This window comes from Cylas formicarius, unplaced genomic scaffold, assembly GCF_029955315.1.
Source record: "Cylas formicarius isolate icCylForm1 unplaced genomic scaffold, icCylForm1.1 PGA_scaffold_3__17_contigs__length_32017465, whole genome shotgun sequence".
NCBI classification, from domain to species: Eukaryota; Metazoa; Arthropoda; class Insecta; order Coleoptera; family Brentidae; genus Cylas; species Cylas formicarius.
In genome coordinates this window covers 9,294,860-9,313,259 of record NW_026844326.1, presented here as the reverse complement: position 1 = coordinate 9,313,259, position 18,400 = coordinate 9,294,860, and the positions used below count along the sequence as shown (strand labels likewise).

At 33.7% G+C, this 18,400-nt stretch overlaps 2 protein-coding genes across 5 annotated transcripts in view; both read right to left on the bottom strand.

Annotated features, from left to right (window-relative positions):
• Window positions 1-35: 35 nt before the first annotated feature.
• On the bottom strand, window positions 36-3,597 carry LOC132699078 (F-actin-capping protein subunit beta). The gene is made up of 5 exons (XM_060665547.1): window positions 3,444-3,597; window positions 3,048-3,256; window positions 2,816-2,988; window positions 2,556-2,755; window positions 36-2,497 (listed from the first exon to the last, which is right to left on the bottom strand). Exons 1-5 carry the CDS (start codon window positions 3,444-3,446, stop codon window positions 2,258-2,260), a joined length of 825 nt encoding a protein of 274 aa, XP_060521530.1. The 5' UTR covers window positions 3,447-3,597; the 3' UTR covers window positions 36-2,257.
• Window positions 3,598-5,450: 1,853 nt separating this feature from the next.
• LOC132699073 (NPC intracellular cholesterol transporter 1) overlaps window positions 5,451-18,400 on the bottom strand; it is a 45,275-nt gene continuing 32,325 nt past the window's right edge. For 3 of the 4 annotated variants that reach the window (XM_060665540.1, XM_060665542.1, XM_060665543.1), the window contains 3 exons: window positions 16,115-17,487; window positions 11,779-12,606; window positions 5,451-6,356 (listed from right to left, as the gene is read on the bottom strand). In XM_060665540.1, coding sequence (XP_060521523.1) covers window positions 6,232-6,356; window positions 11,779-12,606; window positions 16,115-17,487 — 2,326 coding nt within the window. In that variant the 3' untranslated portion in view covers window positions 5,451-6,231. Of the gene's footprint in view, window positions 6,357-6,996; window positions 7,077-11,778; window positions 12,607-16,114; window positions 17,488-18,400 lie in introns of all 4 variants that reach the window. The other variant, XM_060665541.1, reaches the window with a different exon arrangement.

Here is an 18,400-nt window from a genome sequence, read left to right as displayed (position 1 = left end):
CCAATTCAACGAAAATAATAGTTGAGCCGAATTTATAACTCTCGAGAGCAGTGAATTAAGGCATATACAAAAAAAAAACCGACAGGAACAATATCAAACATCGATGTTCACCCGGATATTTGGTTTCTGAGGATGGAGCGAAGCAATGGAAAATTGGACTCTGCGCGTAAATTTCAACATAGATTTTTTTTTCAATTTTGGCACACAAATACACAAGGAAGAGGTAATTGGTAGACAATTGTTAACAAAATATTATCATTATGTAATTCCCCAACAAAAAAAACTTTTGGCCAACCAAAATTATCCAAGTTTTGATTTACCTCAAGTGGGATAAAGTTGCTCTGAGGTTTTAAAAGAACCCAATAAGTGGGAAAATGCTTGCATTGGTATTAGTACAGGGTGTACCTTATTAATAAACCTTTCGTGACACAAGGCTGCTTTTACCAAAACGAAAGGTGACACAAACACTTCAATTTTTATATACAGGGTGACTTTGAATATGTTGCATTTTTACCTACCCTTTGTAGTTCAGTCATGTTGCAATATATAAAGTGGTGGAAACTGATCTGGATATACTTTTTAATGTAGGATCCATTGTCGTAGTCAGCTTTCTTCTAAAATTTCCAATAGTTTTTCTTTTAAATGGAACATCCTGAGTATATTTTTATAATTTGATTAAGTTTATTATGAGCTAACACAAAGGGGGTATTACTTTTATTACATTTTTTTATTGAAAGAAAAAACCTGTCCATTTCGCTAACACATTTTAGCTTTCTCCTGCTATGTGTCAAGTTAACTCAAGATATGAAAATTATGAAAAATTAGATATAATCGGCAGGTAACAAACTTTTGTTATGTAATGAACATAAGAAGAACTTGTAATTTCCATGGTCGACTTATAAAAAATATATATTTAAAATAGCTCTTGTATTATATATTTTTGAAAAGCTAATAACAAGCCTAATAAAATCATTAAATTAAACGCAAGTTTAGTGTAGGTATCAACATTTTTGATTTTCAAAAGAAAACTGAGTACTCCACTGGATCCTACAGAACAAACACACCTTTACAACAAGTGTCTAAAAACTCAAAAATAGCAAAAGCAGCCTGTATCTAAAAATCCATGACAGCTATGACATTCATGCCCATCAAAAATGAGACACGCTGTATATTGCAAGCTATAAATTGTAATAGTCATAACTTTGTTACATAAGAGGTTTAACCTGGGGAGCAATAACATTTTTCATTACCTTTATTAGGTTTTAATTTCGGTTTCTTTTTTACATCACAATCTAAAGTGGGTGCCAAAAACGATGGAATCTATCTACAATTTAGTATGGAATAATCTTTTTTTTGGGAAAATTAGTAAACTAGTTTTATATTAGTGACATTTTGGTAGTAACCATAAAATGCAGTCAAAAATAAATTGTATAATGTATGGTTCATTGCCTGAGATACTCCATCATATTATAAATTTTTCAAAAAAATTTCCTCCTAAATGAATGTTTGCTGTGTAACTATTATATTACATAGAAAAATTACTTGCCATATGGATAAAAATAAAACTGAATGTGTACAAATTATTTTATTAGTAAATTTTGGTTATCCAATATTGCATTTTTATAGAGCTATATAAAAAATAATTTATTAAACTTGAGAAACAAAATACATCTCTGGTCTAGCGGAGGAATAACCCTTGCAACCTTAGTGTTTTAGAGGTTTTTACCCCACCAAAAATTTGGCATTCATTTTCTTTTATGAATTACATCTTCCTACACGTCTCCAATATTAATAAAATAATTTCCTCGATATGTCCATATAGCACAATTTGAGATGCATTATGATGAAAATAAATAAAATCTTAAGGAGCAACACATTCTCAAAATGTAGTATACCTGGTACCATTTTAAAATATAAGTGACAATTTTTGATAATTGAAGATGTAATAATTCTAATACACACATCTCTAAATATTTATTTATGAAAATGATAAAAGGCTTACAGCAAAGCTTAATGATAATTTTCTTTGAACCATATGTGCATATCTACATTTCTGAAGCAATTAGCCTATAAATTGTTTTCTTTGCACAAAACAAAATTTATTTAAATCCCATTTAAAAAATCGTTGAGCCACCTTGTTTAACCTTGTCTTAGGCCAAAGAAGAACAATGTCACTTATATTCTAAACTTCAAAGGAAATATATCTATGGATCTCTTATCAACCTTCCTCGTAATTTATGTGGTAAATCTGGTAGCATCAGTTGTCCGTTTTATTGTGCCTCCTTTGTAAAGCGGCGGCCAAATCCTGCTTTAAGGCCTGCTGCTGTCTGCTCTCAGTCAATGGTTGCACTGATCTTAAACTATTTACAATGTCCTTAGTTTTACTAAAGTAGATCTCATTTAAGGTATTTCGAATTTTATTTTCCATATCCTCCACCATTCGACCTATGTTGACAATATGAGGGTTATTTTCATTAACTGCCGCATCTTGCTCTATCTGAGAAAAAAAATGGCACAATTTTGGATTCCTACTTTTACCTATAAATTACACTTACTTGTCTTGTGAGACTGCCACCCAAGTTCATAGTGCCTGAACCTGGTTTATTGGTCTGAAGCCATAACATAGCAGTGGAAGTCATTTTATAATGTGAAGTGCGGCCCGTGCTTTTTTCCTGAACCTCTACAACATGCAGAGAGTCCCAGCATCCTTTAATTTTCTTACTACCATCCCCCATTTTTTTAATAAGAATAACACCTGCAATTAAAAGTATTAATATTATCAATTGCATTTAACAACAATAAACAAAATTCTTACCTGCAAATCCATGATCTAAATCCCAAAAATAAACTGAGCTGACACCCCCCTCAAAATACATTTCTCTATACTGGTCAAAAGCATGATTAGCGTCCAATTCTAATTTCCTTAATCTTTCTGATGGCATTTGACCATCATCCAAGGGTGGATAGTATGTGTTCGACCATGGCGACCTAAAATTATACAAAATAATACAAATATTAGATTTATTGCTATAAAATATTGTTATTACCTGTATGAGTCACCATCCCTGTTGTAATCACAAAGTAAATAATCTTTGCCAGTTTCCTTATCTTTAGCAATTTTTAAAGGCTGATCTACAGATGACAGTAAATCTTCACATAAACTTGGAACTAAATCTATTAGGTCACTTAAATTCTTTTCTATTTGCTGAGGAGGCAACCTCCTCATGAGGTCTAGGGCGCAATCAAACTGGTCACCCTAAAATATATTTTAATGTTGTTTAACATGCTATTCATAGAAAACAGTAGTTGATATTTTATTTCAACCTTAGACTCATAAAGCCCAGATTTTGGGTGTGCCACAATACAATTTAACCAAATATAACCAACTCAGCTCAAGCTAATATCAAAATTATTGTAAAAAGGCAAATTCTTATTTTGCTTACCATAGTGATATTAACTAAAAAAATATTTTTACAAAACAATAATTATTAACAATTTAATTTGACAGTTCCAGAAAGTTGAAAACTTGACGTTGACATCTCAAATTTGGTGGGGATTACTTAGGGAATTCGAACACGCCAAAACAGTAACGAAAAGGATATCTCCATATATGGTCAAGTTTTCAGATGTAATTGGCAGCACTGACGATGAATCACAAAATGACATCATTGCAACTTGGGAAAACTAGCCAGAGCCAGTAGCCCATTAATATCTTAATAAAGTTAAAAACTTAAAAACTTTACATTTAAAAAACACTGTTAGTTATGGGGATTCTTGCCATTCTCTTGTTCATTTATATAAATAGGACAATAGGATGTTCTCATTATGCGATTCAGCGATATAAATCTTGAAATATTTGTTCTTAAAAAAGCAACTATAAAAGCGCATAAAACATGATATACACTTATAGATTTGAAAGATTGAAATCTTTTCTAAAGTTTAAAAAAATATTGCTCCAAAGTAGCAGTGTATATTTAGAGTATTATTTTAAACATAATTAAAATATAGAAGTACTTCCTGAAATATTAATTTAATTAAAAATTATATATTCCTTTCAAAATATTTATATAATACCAAAATACTGATTTTTTTTATTTCAAAATAATACACACATCTTGTAAAATTAATTACAACTTAAAGAGTTAATAACGGTTTTTTTTTTTAATTTTACGTTTTAGAAAAAAAGTTATAGGATTGAATGTATATTTTTAATATTAAATATTTATTTATATACGAAGTGTGACCAAAAAGCATAGTACTCATAAAATAATATATTTACAGTTTTTATAGTTCTATATAAAAAGAAAGGCCATTGTACCCTGATAGTTTTTACATTAAGCCCAGAATTGTTCAAAAATAATTCATTGATTAGTAATATTGCGCCAAATGTTGAAAATCACCTCTATTTTGCTGAATACAGTTGATGCCCTATTTTTAACTTAGCTTAGTTATCCAGTCAGCATGTAAATTATTATTATTTATTTAGCTCCTAACTAATATTCCCACAAAAAGGTATCTAGAAGAGTAGGAACTAGGCCATCAGCTGGCTATAATCCATCCAATCCATATTGGATGTTATAATCGCGTTTGGTGGTATGATTGCATTTTTATAATTTTTTATATACAATATATAAAAATTTTCATAACATTCAAGATATGCCACAACCGTCATTGTTAAACAAAAGACTAATCATTGGCGTGACCCCGTGAATTCTGTTGTTATTAAAAAAAAAAACTAACCAAAACTAGAATATAATATGTAATTACATGTAAAATCAGCTTAAAATTAAAAAAAATGATATATTATTCGCTTCTGACACACCCGGTATATACATAAGTATGTAAAATGAAAAAGTTAGAGAGGAGTAACATTTAAAATGGATGACCAGTATACCTACATGAAAATACATTTTTTTATATAATTTATATAATAACTTGGAGTTATTTTTTATTTATGAAATAAAATCAGAATGTCATATGCAGTAGGTATAGATACTTTGCGTTAGTTACCAAAAAGATAAACTTCTTTTTGCAGAGGTTATATATACACTACTGCATCCAAATGCTATACAAGAATTTACCATTTTAAAAAAATATTTATTGATAAACACCTGCACGGAAAGAAGAGCGTCGTCACTGTTGAAAAGAAGAAAAATTGAGAAATAATATTATACAACCTCTTATTGCGTTCGAGGAAGAAGAGAATCCTCATTACTACCAACCTCCCTCTAAAGAAAATTTGCCTCTGAAAATCGTGATCGCTCCTTTTATGATCCATATTCACTACTGCTGTTACCAACTGGTAGTTAAGGGTAACTAAGCATTTTTGTTTTTATGACTTTGGCAGCTCCAATCATTCAAAAAATAGAATTAAATAGAAAAAATATAAGAGGAGTGGGAAGAAATGGAAAGGAAATATTGATATAATAAGGTTAAATTAAAAAAAAATACACTAAACTAAAACCCTAATTTATTTTTAAACCAATGTATACAATGTTTGAAATAAGACCACTGCACATAATATATTAAAGTCAATGCTACGGAATGTTAATAAAATAAAGTTTTCTATTGTTGCCTCCACTGCTTTTGCTGATAAATATAAAGAGGAGATTTTTTACTATTTAACGAAAATCATTATATAAAAAACTTCTAAGTACAAGTATAAGTTTACAAATGCAAAAACCACTGCTGAAAAACTGCAAAAGGTATAGATGAAATTATTAGCACTAATTTTAAATAAGAGCACGCTGAATAAGTCAAATTTGAATAATTTTTTTTTACTTTTTCACAAGTATTTATAAAATTGCACATATAGAAAATATTACGGTATAAAAGTGCAGTCTTGATTATACACAAACAGTATTTTGGTTAGAAATTTTTTTTTAAACATTTATTTTCTTTTATTAATTTTGTTTCCTCTGAAAATTAGTTACAAGTAAATAATACTATATCGACTCTATTAGTTACTACTACTGTGTTCCTCTTTTATACAACAATTCAATACAGAATTCTATACTCAATGGTACTTCACTTTGGTAATCATATGTTTTTTTTTTAAACAAATTTCTCAAAAGCAACTAAATACATTAAGAATTGGCTAACGTAAATATCACAATTTCTCAAGACCAAATTTCACAGAGATTTAGCATCAGTAACTAGATATACAAAATTTCACTACATTTAACATTTAAATAATACCTTTGAAATATTCGATTGATTGATTACTAAATGTTATGAAAAATCTGGTCTTAGAGAATCGTAGTTTTGCCGCGATGTTGAGGGCAGCAGGGGCGATGTGGCAGTTGACTCATCTGACTCTACACGTTTTACTTTTAACCTTTTCTTATTCATCAGGCCTGCAAAAATCGTCATACAAGATTCAATATTGATAACTCAGTCAAATTAGTGCAAAGATGTAAGTAAATATTTCTAAATTAATACCACATGCTTATGTCAAATACGCTTTTTTTCGTGAACAGTGCAAACAAATTCACCACGATAATTGCTTTCAATGAAATTGATCATATCGAATTGATTTAAGCAGAAGCACCCAAATTACTTCTCAAAAGCTATTCCAATCACAATATCTATATCTAAAAGAGTCCAGACAAGTGACTAATAAATTCCATGCAAATCAGCAGTATACAATAAATTTTTTCTGAGCAATGTTTACTGCACAACTTTGTTTTCGAGAAAGATCTATTACCAATTAGCAACGGTATTGATTCCGTGATAAAATGTAATTTTGTTATTGGCGGCTTAACGAATATCACTTGTCCGATCTTTTCTAAATAAACCTACCGTCAATGATATGTAATACAATAGGGCATATGTGGAATAATTTTTTCAATAATTATTGAGTGCGTAGCTGAGAAAAAACCTATTAGGACTTGTTTATAAGTAAGAAAAAAAAATTTAAGCAACTAATGTTGAGACTAAATATGCTAACATCGAAATAACGAGAAAGCTGTAAGAAAAGAGACAAAAAATCCTTACTCTGCCCAAATGTGTTTCCTGAAAATGCTCCCCGTTTAAATTCCGGTGTTTGGCCAATTTTTCCTTATTCATGGGAGTTCCTGCGCCGAAAAATATTATATAAACATTACATTACATTATACAATGATAACATATGCGTTAAGTGTTGAAGACCGCAACAAAAAAGCTGTACATAAAACAGAAATCCCCTAAACCAGACAAGTACAATAATCAATTGGTTTAAAACTTGCACAAAAATCTAGTTGAAAGCGATTCATGCTTGCAGAGTAACATCCTTTGCCTTATTTCCTTATCGATCAGCAATGTGGGAAAGCGATAACCAGTTCACCGGTAAGATGTGGAGATTTATCAATCATCTTGCGTATCCGTTAATAACATAAACCATTCCTAAAAGGTACAGATCAGAGTTCTGGTCGATGTGAGCTTGCAGCCGTTCAGAGTGTCGTGAACTATATTAAAGAATATACCGCTTATGTCCAAATGGACTGCTAAATTCTGCAAGATATATTGATAAATAAAAATATATAAATAAATGAATTTAGTTGTTAGTTGACGCACTGAAGTGCTTAAATTAAAACTTTCAGGCAGATTTTCATGCAACATTAAGAAAAAAGCAGGGAAGCGCGTATGTAATTCAAATGGTTGAGTCAGAAAAGCTTGTGGTAGCCGATGATAACATATCTAAAGGAGACCAAACAAAACGGCTTAAAAACCAACAGCCAATCTAAATAAAACCTCAAATCAAAATTACTGATTCAAAACCACTTGTCAGGATGCGTTTCATAATGTGGAGGGGCTAAAAATTGTTTCAGCTAAGAATGTGTGCAGAGCTGAATGTGTGTTAAAATGAGAAAGGGATGCATCACCAAAACTATTGTATATTCAATAAATTTAAACGCAAATGCGCAGTCAAAATGTCAAATATGTTGAAAAGTTGGAAGCTTTGGGAAAATGTATTTGTTGCCAAAATATATTATTTAAAATATAAAATTTAAACAGTTTTTTCTATTTTTGATGATCTATTTGTATTTTTGGTGGTAAAATAACATGTTAAAATAAGGATAGCTCGTATCTTAAAAATGATATCTTTTACAAAAAATGTGAGTAGCTCATTGGATTCTACGTGAAAGGATCTATAGGATTACAATTTAGAGGGCGTTAAAAATAAAGGGGTAATTGAAATGGCCAAATTGTTTATTTCACCATGTGTCTCAAAAACAAAGCCAATTAGGGCTGTTTTGAAAATGGTTATCTTTTGTCAAATGAAAAATGGCCACACCCGTAAGGGTGTGGCCATATATAACTTTTTTTTCTTTTACATTTTAGAAAAAAAAAAGCTTAATAAAAAAGTTGTAGAGTTTAATGTGTTGATCTAATGTAACATATTTATTTATATACAAAGTGTGCCAAAAAAGCATAGGATATCATTTTGTTTAATTGGAAGCGCTGCATATTATTTCATAAAAAGAAAAAACCTGATTTCAAAAATATGCATTATAGTGATTTTACATATTAAGGCCAGAACTAGCCAAAAATAAAATCGTCACTTGTGGTTAGAATATTATTATTGTTCAAAATGTGATAAATATAGCGTTTTTTCACTTGATTATAAATTCGAAATATAGATGTTGTATATAAAAAAAAATGTCAAAAATGCAAATAGGGTGGGCGAACATATGAATCAAAAAATATACGGAAGAATGCACTAAATGCTGAAATCATCTAAAGCTTTCAATAGGCCTTCTACACATTTTTTTTTAAATTTTGGAAATAGAATACATTTTATAGCGAAGTGTTAAATCCATTAAATAAACGAGAGAAGCTGGGTTGCGTGAGGAGCGCTTTTAATTGTAGTTTAGGGTTTGTGTATGAGTGTAATAATTTAAAATCTAGGAAAAGAAAGTCTCATTGTGTAATAAAAATATATAATATTGCGAAGATTCCCAAGTGATTTTTGTTTAAAAAATGTATTTCTGTATGGGTCTTGTAAAATTAGTACATATTATAAATTCGTAAAATAAAAATTGTTAAATTAACAATAAACTCATAAATTTCAGCTAACTAGCCGATTTATTTACCAATTTGATGAGAATGTTTAATTTCATATTTCATAAACTAAATTATTGACCTCATTTTAGGTAAAACAAAATATACATAATAACAATGAAAAAGGGAAACGTGAATAAAGGCCTCAATTTTTTGATTGCCTTAAACTATAATTGCTCAATTTTTTATTAAATTAATTTTATTATTAATCGCGTGAAACTATGTACTTATAGTGGGTACCTTCAATTTGCTATAACATACTTGCATTTATTTAGTCTCTGTTAGCCATATTTCCAATATAACCATAACCCATTACCACAAACATGTAAACTCCTGGTAAATTTAACGAATCTACATTTATAAATCTTGTTTCAAGTGATGAATACATTACCAAAAAAAAATAAAAACAATGAACACCGTTTACAAAATATAATGGGGGCTATACACACGCAGGCAAGTCCGCGCGCAAGTGTGTCCAGATAACTCCGCGAGCAAGTGCGAAACAAATTGCGGCCACACACTATTCACTATACAGGTAAACGTCGAGGTTCGTCAGTTGGTGGGAGCTGCTGCTGTGCGAAAAATGAAGTTGGCATTCGCACTTGCTCTAAAAATCAGACACAATCTGATTCGCTTCGAGCCGTGCTTGGAACTGAACGCGCCATGAGTTTTGACACATACAGATTCGCACTTACTCGCACGCACTCGCGTGTCTCGACCTTTACAGCCATGTGTATAGTGACGTCACAAATCCTTCGACGTTTTCTAGTGCTTCAAGATATTTGAATAGCTTTAAAATAGAGAAAGCAAGCACGGTGAAATTGTCATATCCAATTATGTGAAAGGAACTGCAAAAGCGAATGTTGCAAAGAAGCTAATTATCCGGTCAGGATATAAATCATTAATATTATTTATTTCAACCCACATAATTTCCACTAATTCATCGAATGTGATGCTTTCTAAATGATTTTACATTCCTCCTATTAAAATTCTTAAGAAGATTTCTGACGTCATCGTCGAATTATAAAGACGTTTAAGATCGACATCCAACACAGTAGTGTACGTTTTTTCTATCGGATATCTCTACTGTGGTGCAAAATGCTAAATCCTCAGTCGAATGCTGAACTTACATTTAAAAGGGTGGAATTATTTTTTTTTTAATTCTCCAAATTGATAACCATTTCGAGTATGTAATTTAATGCATTTTTTAAAAAAATTTAAAATGTTATATTAATCTATTTGGTTGGTCAGTTTTGTTTCTTTAAGATCTATGGTTCCTGTGCATTTTCATATGATCGCGTCAAACCCTATTTCCATTTTTACCATTTTTATAAACAACAAAATGTCTAATTTTGAACAATAATATTGAAAATATGCCACAACTGCCACAGTTAAATAAAAGAGGGAATGTTGGTGTGACTCCGCGATGATGCATGGCCAACTTAGTGACGATATTATTTTTAGTCAATACCGGTTTTAAATTTAAAAAATTTAACATTTATAATGGATCAAGTACATATATTTGGAATGTGACTTCGTTGTTGTTGTTGTGAACTATTAAGGCTTGTCGGTCTCCTTCCATCTATAGCATCAGCGATAGGGAACTTGAACATTTTTTCAAATTTGTTAATGTATCTTAAACACCAATATTTAAATTGCAATAAATAATTCACGTTGTGACAACCGGCTATTCCTTTTAAACGACACTAAACCCGCGGAAATGATCGTGACGTCATACCGCTGCTTTTCAATCCACATGGCGAGCCGACATGGTCGTTATAGTGCTATTATTAGGTTAGTATTGCGAGTATTTGCGCTTAGTGTGAAGAAGAGCACCTAATGCTGGCTTGTCTTGTAAGACACCGCAAAAAGAAAATCAGGATGATTTACATGTAGCTGCATCTAGTACCCCAGACCAGAGGGCAGACTTCCCACTAAGATCAGCTGACCATCAGCCCAGCCCTACAGAAATTCAGTTGGAAATTAGTGACACTGTGCTATTCAAAGGGGGAGGTTTCTATGCAAGCATGTCCTAGGGTCAGAAGCAATGCTATTCTATGTAAACTATGTTCTGGAGTTATGGTTGCATTATCATGAATAAAAGTGAGTCCATTAAAATTGAAATGAAGTTATCAATAAGTTCTCTAAACAATATATATGTGTGCAAAGTTGTCAAAATAATAGTGAAAATGGAAGTGGTAGTATAAGTACTGATTACAGAGTAACACTTAGTGAAGCAATTGAACTTAATAAAGAAAAGCAAACCAATTACCAAGTTACAAAATAGACTTCGATTATATATAGGACTATCAGAATATGCATACTACACATTTCTTACTACCAAAAATTTTGCACGGTAAACTCTTAAAAAAATCAGAAGCGGTCTCTCATCAAAAAATATTAAATACACTAAAGAAAAATTGTCAGATTGGACTTATTAAAACCACCAAGACGCGTTGTCGTTCTCTTGGTTTCTTTATGATACCGCCCGGCTGGCGCGAAGTCGCGAATTGAAATCACAACGGGTCACAGCCAATGACAACGAGTTTCAAAGAGAATTTAAATTTTACAATATTTGTTACATAGAACAACAAAATTATTTATTTTTGTGAACTGTGATTCCTTTAATAGTATATACTAAACTTCATAAGCAATATTTTTTTAATAAAAATTATGTTCAAGTTCCCTATTAGGGCGGATTGAAAATAGCGATTCGCCGAAACGAAATCCGCTTACCTATAAAACTGAGCAGGACCGGCAAAAAGATCAGTCCGTGGGCGGCGCCGTATAAAACGATCCCCAAGTACATCCTGAAGTAAAACACTTTGAAAATCTGCGACTTTGCGAAGTACAGCACTATGATGCCGCCGAATTTCGTCAGCGTGATGCCCGAGAAAATCGAGCTCCCCATTCGGGTGAGGGCGTCCGCCGCCCTTTCCACCCGGGTCGGTTTCAACGATACCGCGAAACTGTGCACGAGATGGGAACAGAACTCGACCGAAATGCCGACCGCCATCACGAGATTAACCAGCGAAACGGCGTTCAAAGTGATACGCCACCAGTACATGAGACCGCCCAAATTGATTAGGATCATCGCGATCGTTATCGTCACGACGAAACTGGAGAAGATGTCCAGGCCCATCAGCAAGAAGGTGGCGACGAATATCGCTAGCAAACTGATACCCAAACTTTGCAGGGTGTCAGGCCACATCGTCAAATATTGTTCGTAGAACACGTAGAAGACGGAGTAGGGGAACACGTCCACGCCCACCGTTTTGGTGAGGTTGGCGGATAATGTACGGGCAGCCCTCATGCTTTCGTAATAGTCGGCCGACGTTTTTAGAATAGTGTGGTAGGTCATGAAGTAGCTCGCGCCCACTCGAGACAAATGCGTGGTCCTGTTCGTCCGATAGTTCACGCCCTCGCCGTAGGCCGCGTGACCCGCTTTGGCGCACGTGTCGTCGGGGTTGTCCCGCAAAAAGAACGACACGTATCGTTCGAAGTCGGTCGGTATCGGCCGATGATTGTCCGGACGGAACGATATGCTGCATTGGTCGCATTCGCCTGGAATAAGTAAAACCTGTTGGTAAGCATTGAGGGGTTTATTTTAGTGGTCCAGTTATTTACTAACAAGACAAAAAATTTTAGAATGAACAAATAAAGAATAGCTAACTAAAAAACTAACCAATATATCATTGCCTGTACTTGCATAATTGCATCCAAAAAGCCGTGGGTGCACCTTCTAACAACAATAATTTACTAGAATTTTCAACCATAATAAATTACTTCATATATACATCCCGATATACAGTTATATACAAATAAAATACTAACACTAAGAAATTTTGAATAAATTCAAAATTAGGTATTTAATTAATCTACAGAATAAAGCTTACTCTATGATTACCGAGTTACAACCATTTTTGATTTCTTTTTTTTAGTTAAACTTTTATAATCCTTAGATATTACCATATAAATACTATTTTGGCAAATGGAGTGCCTGGGTAGACCAATCACGGGAGCTTTTGAGGACATCCATATATGTGGCTGTAATTTATTTAACATTTTTGTTGTTTTTTTTTTGTAAGATGGAGGACTATCAAGTAACGCAAGAAATGAAGAGAAGAAATGAGAAGTTATCTTCGCTTATTGCTCCAAACACACCGATTTAGAAATCTCCAATTTTCTCAACTGCGCCCGATCATTCGTACATAAAGTTCGTCGTGAATTGGAAGCATCAATTGGCGATGTAGAAACTGTTTCAAAACGCACAATACACGAGGAATGTTCGAACACTACTAGAATTACACAATTTGTCCAATAAGTGCAAGAATTCCCTCAAATTCCATCAGAGCCATTGCGAGGCACCTTAATGTTTCTGAGAGTAAAATCGGTCCAGTTGTCTTCCGCTATAAGTTCTACGTTATTCGTCGAAAACAGTTTATGCCGGCACAAATTCGGAAGCAGAGACAAGACACAGAATTCGATGGCTGAAAATTTTTATGACCACATCAACCCAAACTTATGGCCACTTAGCTTAATCCCCTTGATTATTACGTATGGGCCGCAGTTGAGCGAGAGACCAATACACATCTCCATAACACTATTTCATCGCTGAAGGATGCTATAACAAGCACAATGATCAACATGAAGAAAGAGCATTTGATTCAGGCATGCAGTCGAACCGATCTCGGATTGGTTTTGATTAAACTTTTAAAGTTTTACTCCCATTGGCATCACAGAAGGTACTCGAATTGATATTTATTAGAAAATGTATTGCTCGCTACTGTTCTAGTTTTTTCGTAACGCGTTTTGTTCTTGAAAAAAAAATATTTCATCTGTATTACAATGTAATACTGTGCTAAAATAAAGGAAATTTGTTTCAAAAAAGGAAATCATTTATTCCAACATCAATTATTAATTTTTTTTCTAATTACATTATTATCGTAAATAAAAACGACAAATTTTATCAAAATAAAAAAAAAGGTTTTTGAATAATTAATAAAAAATTTATAAAGACTTCATCTCGAAAACAAATCATGTTGGACATATGTCTGTAGGAAAAAGAAGTCTTATTTATACCTGAAACCCCATTTTAAACGTTTGACAGTTAAACCCTGAGTCACCCTGTATTTACGTAAAGGGGGCCAGTTAAGTTAAAACTGTGAACAATATCTTTAAATGCTGTCAGTTTTTTTATCATTCTTGTGTTTGTATGTTTAATTTTGTAACCAAACAAATGAATTTATTAAATTATTTTATTGTTGGTCGTTGCCTTAGTTAGTTAAAGAAAAATCTCAATGACTTTCAAAAATGGTAAAAAACTTCATTTAAAAGGATTCAAAATATTTGCACTTACTTTCGAAAGTCGCAAGAATTCTTGAAAATATACTAATATAAACAAATCCCTGAATATTTGCCACTGACTTAATTGCTTTATTATATTGTTTGTGCCTAGTGGTTTCCAACTTGATTTAACGTATGTCACTGACAAATTAAAAATTAAGTTCTCTTGTTCATATTTTAAACTGGGATCAAGATATTGAGATACGGTTCTCAGTGGGTCGTGGACCTTTTATTTGCTGGCTAATATAATGTTGTAAAAGTCAGATCATTGCAGTTTTTATTTTTCGAAAATTATTTATGGATGATATGGTGTTGATTAGTTATTGATATTCATTGTGAAAAAGTTCGAACACACCCCACCACTCTCCTTAGAGGGATAAAGTGAAGAGCATTTGACAAAAATGATTAGACTTTGTCTCAACCTTAAGAAATTACTCGCTCTTCTATAGTTAATGTAAGAAAGTTTTGCAGAACCGGGTTTTAGAAATCGAATTGCAAATTACGCCCCCTAGTGGTTACTTTAGAAACCCCTTAGAACATATACTGGCTATCGAAGTAAATATAAATAGAGGAGATTCCATCAACCCACTATTTTTGCAATGTAATAATGGATGACAGAAAAGGACAATTTACAAAAGTTACCTCACCTTTTTAATAAAGAATTTGAGCGATAGTGAACATCGACATCTAAAGACCATAGAGGTCAATCAATTTACATATCTGGGTGGCAGATTTAATGAGCAACGAAAATTTCAAAAGGGAAGTACAAGCACAAATGAAGAAAGCTTCTCATAATTCTGAGACCAAATCACTATATTACAGAGTGAAAAATGAATACCTTAGAGAGCAAAGTGCCAAGACATGACAAAATGGGTTAGAATATTAATGAAAGATGACAGATTGCCAAGAATGGCAAAAAACAATATACCAGTTGAAAGAAAGAAGAAGAGGAAGATCGCCGAGCAGGTGGAAAGAATGCTCATCTGGAGAGGCTTTACTAGGCGACACCTACCAAATGAGAAACCAATGGATAGATGAAGGGACGTCCGATAGACATGGCAATTTATTGAAGGCCCCCTTACTACAATAACCTATCAAACCCCAGAAGAATTCTCTTACGCGTATATGACAATTTTTCGTTGAATAAATAACACTGCAAAATTTAAAGTTATTGTTTCTCTGATTGAAATATTTCAATAACGGTGCAGCATCAAAGAATTCGCAATGAGATGCATTTGAACTACTAGATCCGATTCATAATGAATAACACGTACAAATAAGTAAATTAAAATTAATAAGCACAAACCAAAGCAACATTTTAAAAGAGTTTTGTGTCAAAAATAAAAGAAAACTTGAGACATTTCAAAGAATAAACCACAAGAAGAAGCATGACAAAAACCGAGCAACCTCCACACTAACGTCAATCAGCTGATAATCTACTTAATTGTGCAATGTCGGAGCAAACAGTTCCCACTGAATGGCAACTACCCAAATTGCCGCTAGAAAACGATTCCAAAATTGGTTACAATGTAAATAGAATCGTTTGATCATGCTCGAAAAGTTTTTCTTAACTTGCGCATGCGCAGGACAGTTATCAGATCAGTAGCAACAAACTGATCGTACTGAATCAGCACATTAAAGGGCTTCTTTGAAAAAAAAAAGCGATATATATATATATATATATATATATATATATATATATATATATATATATATATATACTTACTATCAGTATGTTGGCAAAAAGCGCCCGTTTGCGGGTTAATCTTGCAGCAATCCTCCCCTGCCGACCAATCGAAATAGTCGTCCAACCAGCTGCTGGTAGGTTTCGCTATGTACGTCGTTTCGGGAATTTTGCTCGCCACAAACACCTGCGTGATCAGCGAGTCCGCGTCGCAATACTGTCCGCCGCATATAAGATTTTGATCTTTCGGCTGAGAGTAGTTCAAACCGGACTTTACCACAAAATACATGGGCGGTCCTATGCTGAGATAGTCTTTCAAGAACTTGAAGTATTTTAACACATATGAGTCTTCCGGCATGGACAGCTCTTGGTCCAGCCCGATTTCAATACTGGGCACAACCGCTATCGACGAACACAACCACCCAAAGAACACGACCATCACCGCGCAACGAACCATTTTGTTCATCAATATTGGGACGTATATCGACTTGAAGAAGGTGTAAAGCAGCCCCTCCTGGCCGCCGATGGCACTGGGCTCGTTCTTTTTACTGCCGCGTATGCAACAGAATATATCGAACCTATTCGAGTTCTGCCTGATGGTGTCCAAAGAGAGTAAGCTGACGAAACAGGTGATTTGAAGGAGGAAGTCTATTAACAAAGCCATGCCGGCATAAAGGGCGAAGGCCCTGACGGCAGGCATGTCCGAAAGGCCGCCCAAAAAGAAGCAACAACTCTCCGAGACGCTAGTCAATAATATGCTAGGCCCCACTTGGCCCAACGTGCGCCCGATGTGTTGGGCATGAGTTTCCGTCGGTTTTTTCGTTTCCCGTTGGTGAGTCTGGACTAGTATGAAAATATTATCGACCCCCACGGCCAATACGAGGAACGGGATGACCTCGATGATTATAAGGGTGGCCGGCATACCGACAAACCCGAACAATCCGACCGACGACACCACGGACGCTAGCACTATGGTCACGCCCCCCAAACCCAGAGTGATTTTGCTGTCGATAAGGAGTCTCGAGCAGCTGTTTACTTGCCCTAACGAAACGGCTATGTACGCGAACATGATCAAATACGACACCAAAATGGTGATCACGTCCGATTGCGATTCCCTGTCCAATTCGTCTTCGATAGATCTCTCGCTCGTATAGGCTACGTCCATGTAATCCGGTTTCTCGTTTGCGGTATAGTTCTTCATAAACTCGACGAACTGTTTTTCCCATTCCATGGCGGGCACCACTTTCGATTTGTTGTGGTAATTATTGACTAGGAACGTTAAAATGATGGCGGTCGCGTTTTGGTAGCTCGGTTGTTTGGCCAGCGTTTGTCCCGGCTTTAGAAAACCGCCCAGAGCGATAGCGGGCTCCACCGGTCCTCCATAGGGCGCCAGGCATTCCGTATTGTACGGATTGCTGCAAAAGGATACTCGATTAGCGATGCTTTTATTATTTGTTTTTAACATTTTGTGTTTTCTTTTTGTTGGTTAGAAATGTGTACCAAAAGAATTTTTGGTCGTATATTATACAAAGCGAGTCGAAACGATGGGTCAACCCGTTAATAATGCGTTCTTCTTTGCTGGAACTTTCATTATCGCATTTTTGATTTTAGAGCACAGACTTTATTTATTTATTTATTAGTTTGTTTATTACATATAATTTCGCTTTTCAGTTATACTTCTCATGCAAATTTTCTAGAAGAGAGAAAGTAAAAAATACTGGAAAAGACAGATGGTCTATACTCATTATTGCGTTCTAAATTTTCCCGGTCTCTGACCTTGGGCATATTTCGCTTAATAACGCCTCCTACTTTGTGCATTTTTAATAACAAATGTAGATTTTGGGATATTGTACTCTAATTCATATATTAAATATTAAAAAATTAACACCGAACAATAACACACATTTGTTAACTTGACAATAACAACACATTCTTAGTTTTTTTGTGTGTTTTTGTTTAGTTTCTTCAGAAGCCTACAAAAAGCAGAATAAACCCCTGCATAAACTCTAAAAAAAACAATTCGGGGCAGTAAAGTCAAGGTGCGTATTAATCAAAAAAGGACACCCGTGGATCATTTCATTAAAATACGTGAAAAACAGGCAGAATAGAAATAAAAATTATGAAAGTAAAAGGTACAATTTTAAGTACAATTTCGCTATATAGCACAAGTTCAAATTATAACATGAAAATACAGTTGCAGTAAAAAGAAGAAACGAAAAATAAACAAACAAACAAAATAAACAAAAATACCATCCAGTTTATTTTTAATCTAATCAATGCGTATACTATGCCCACAATATAAGGAATAAATAACTAATTATTAAGGTT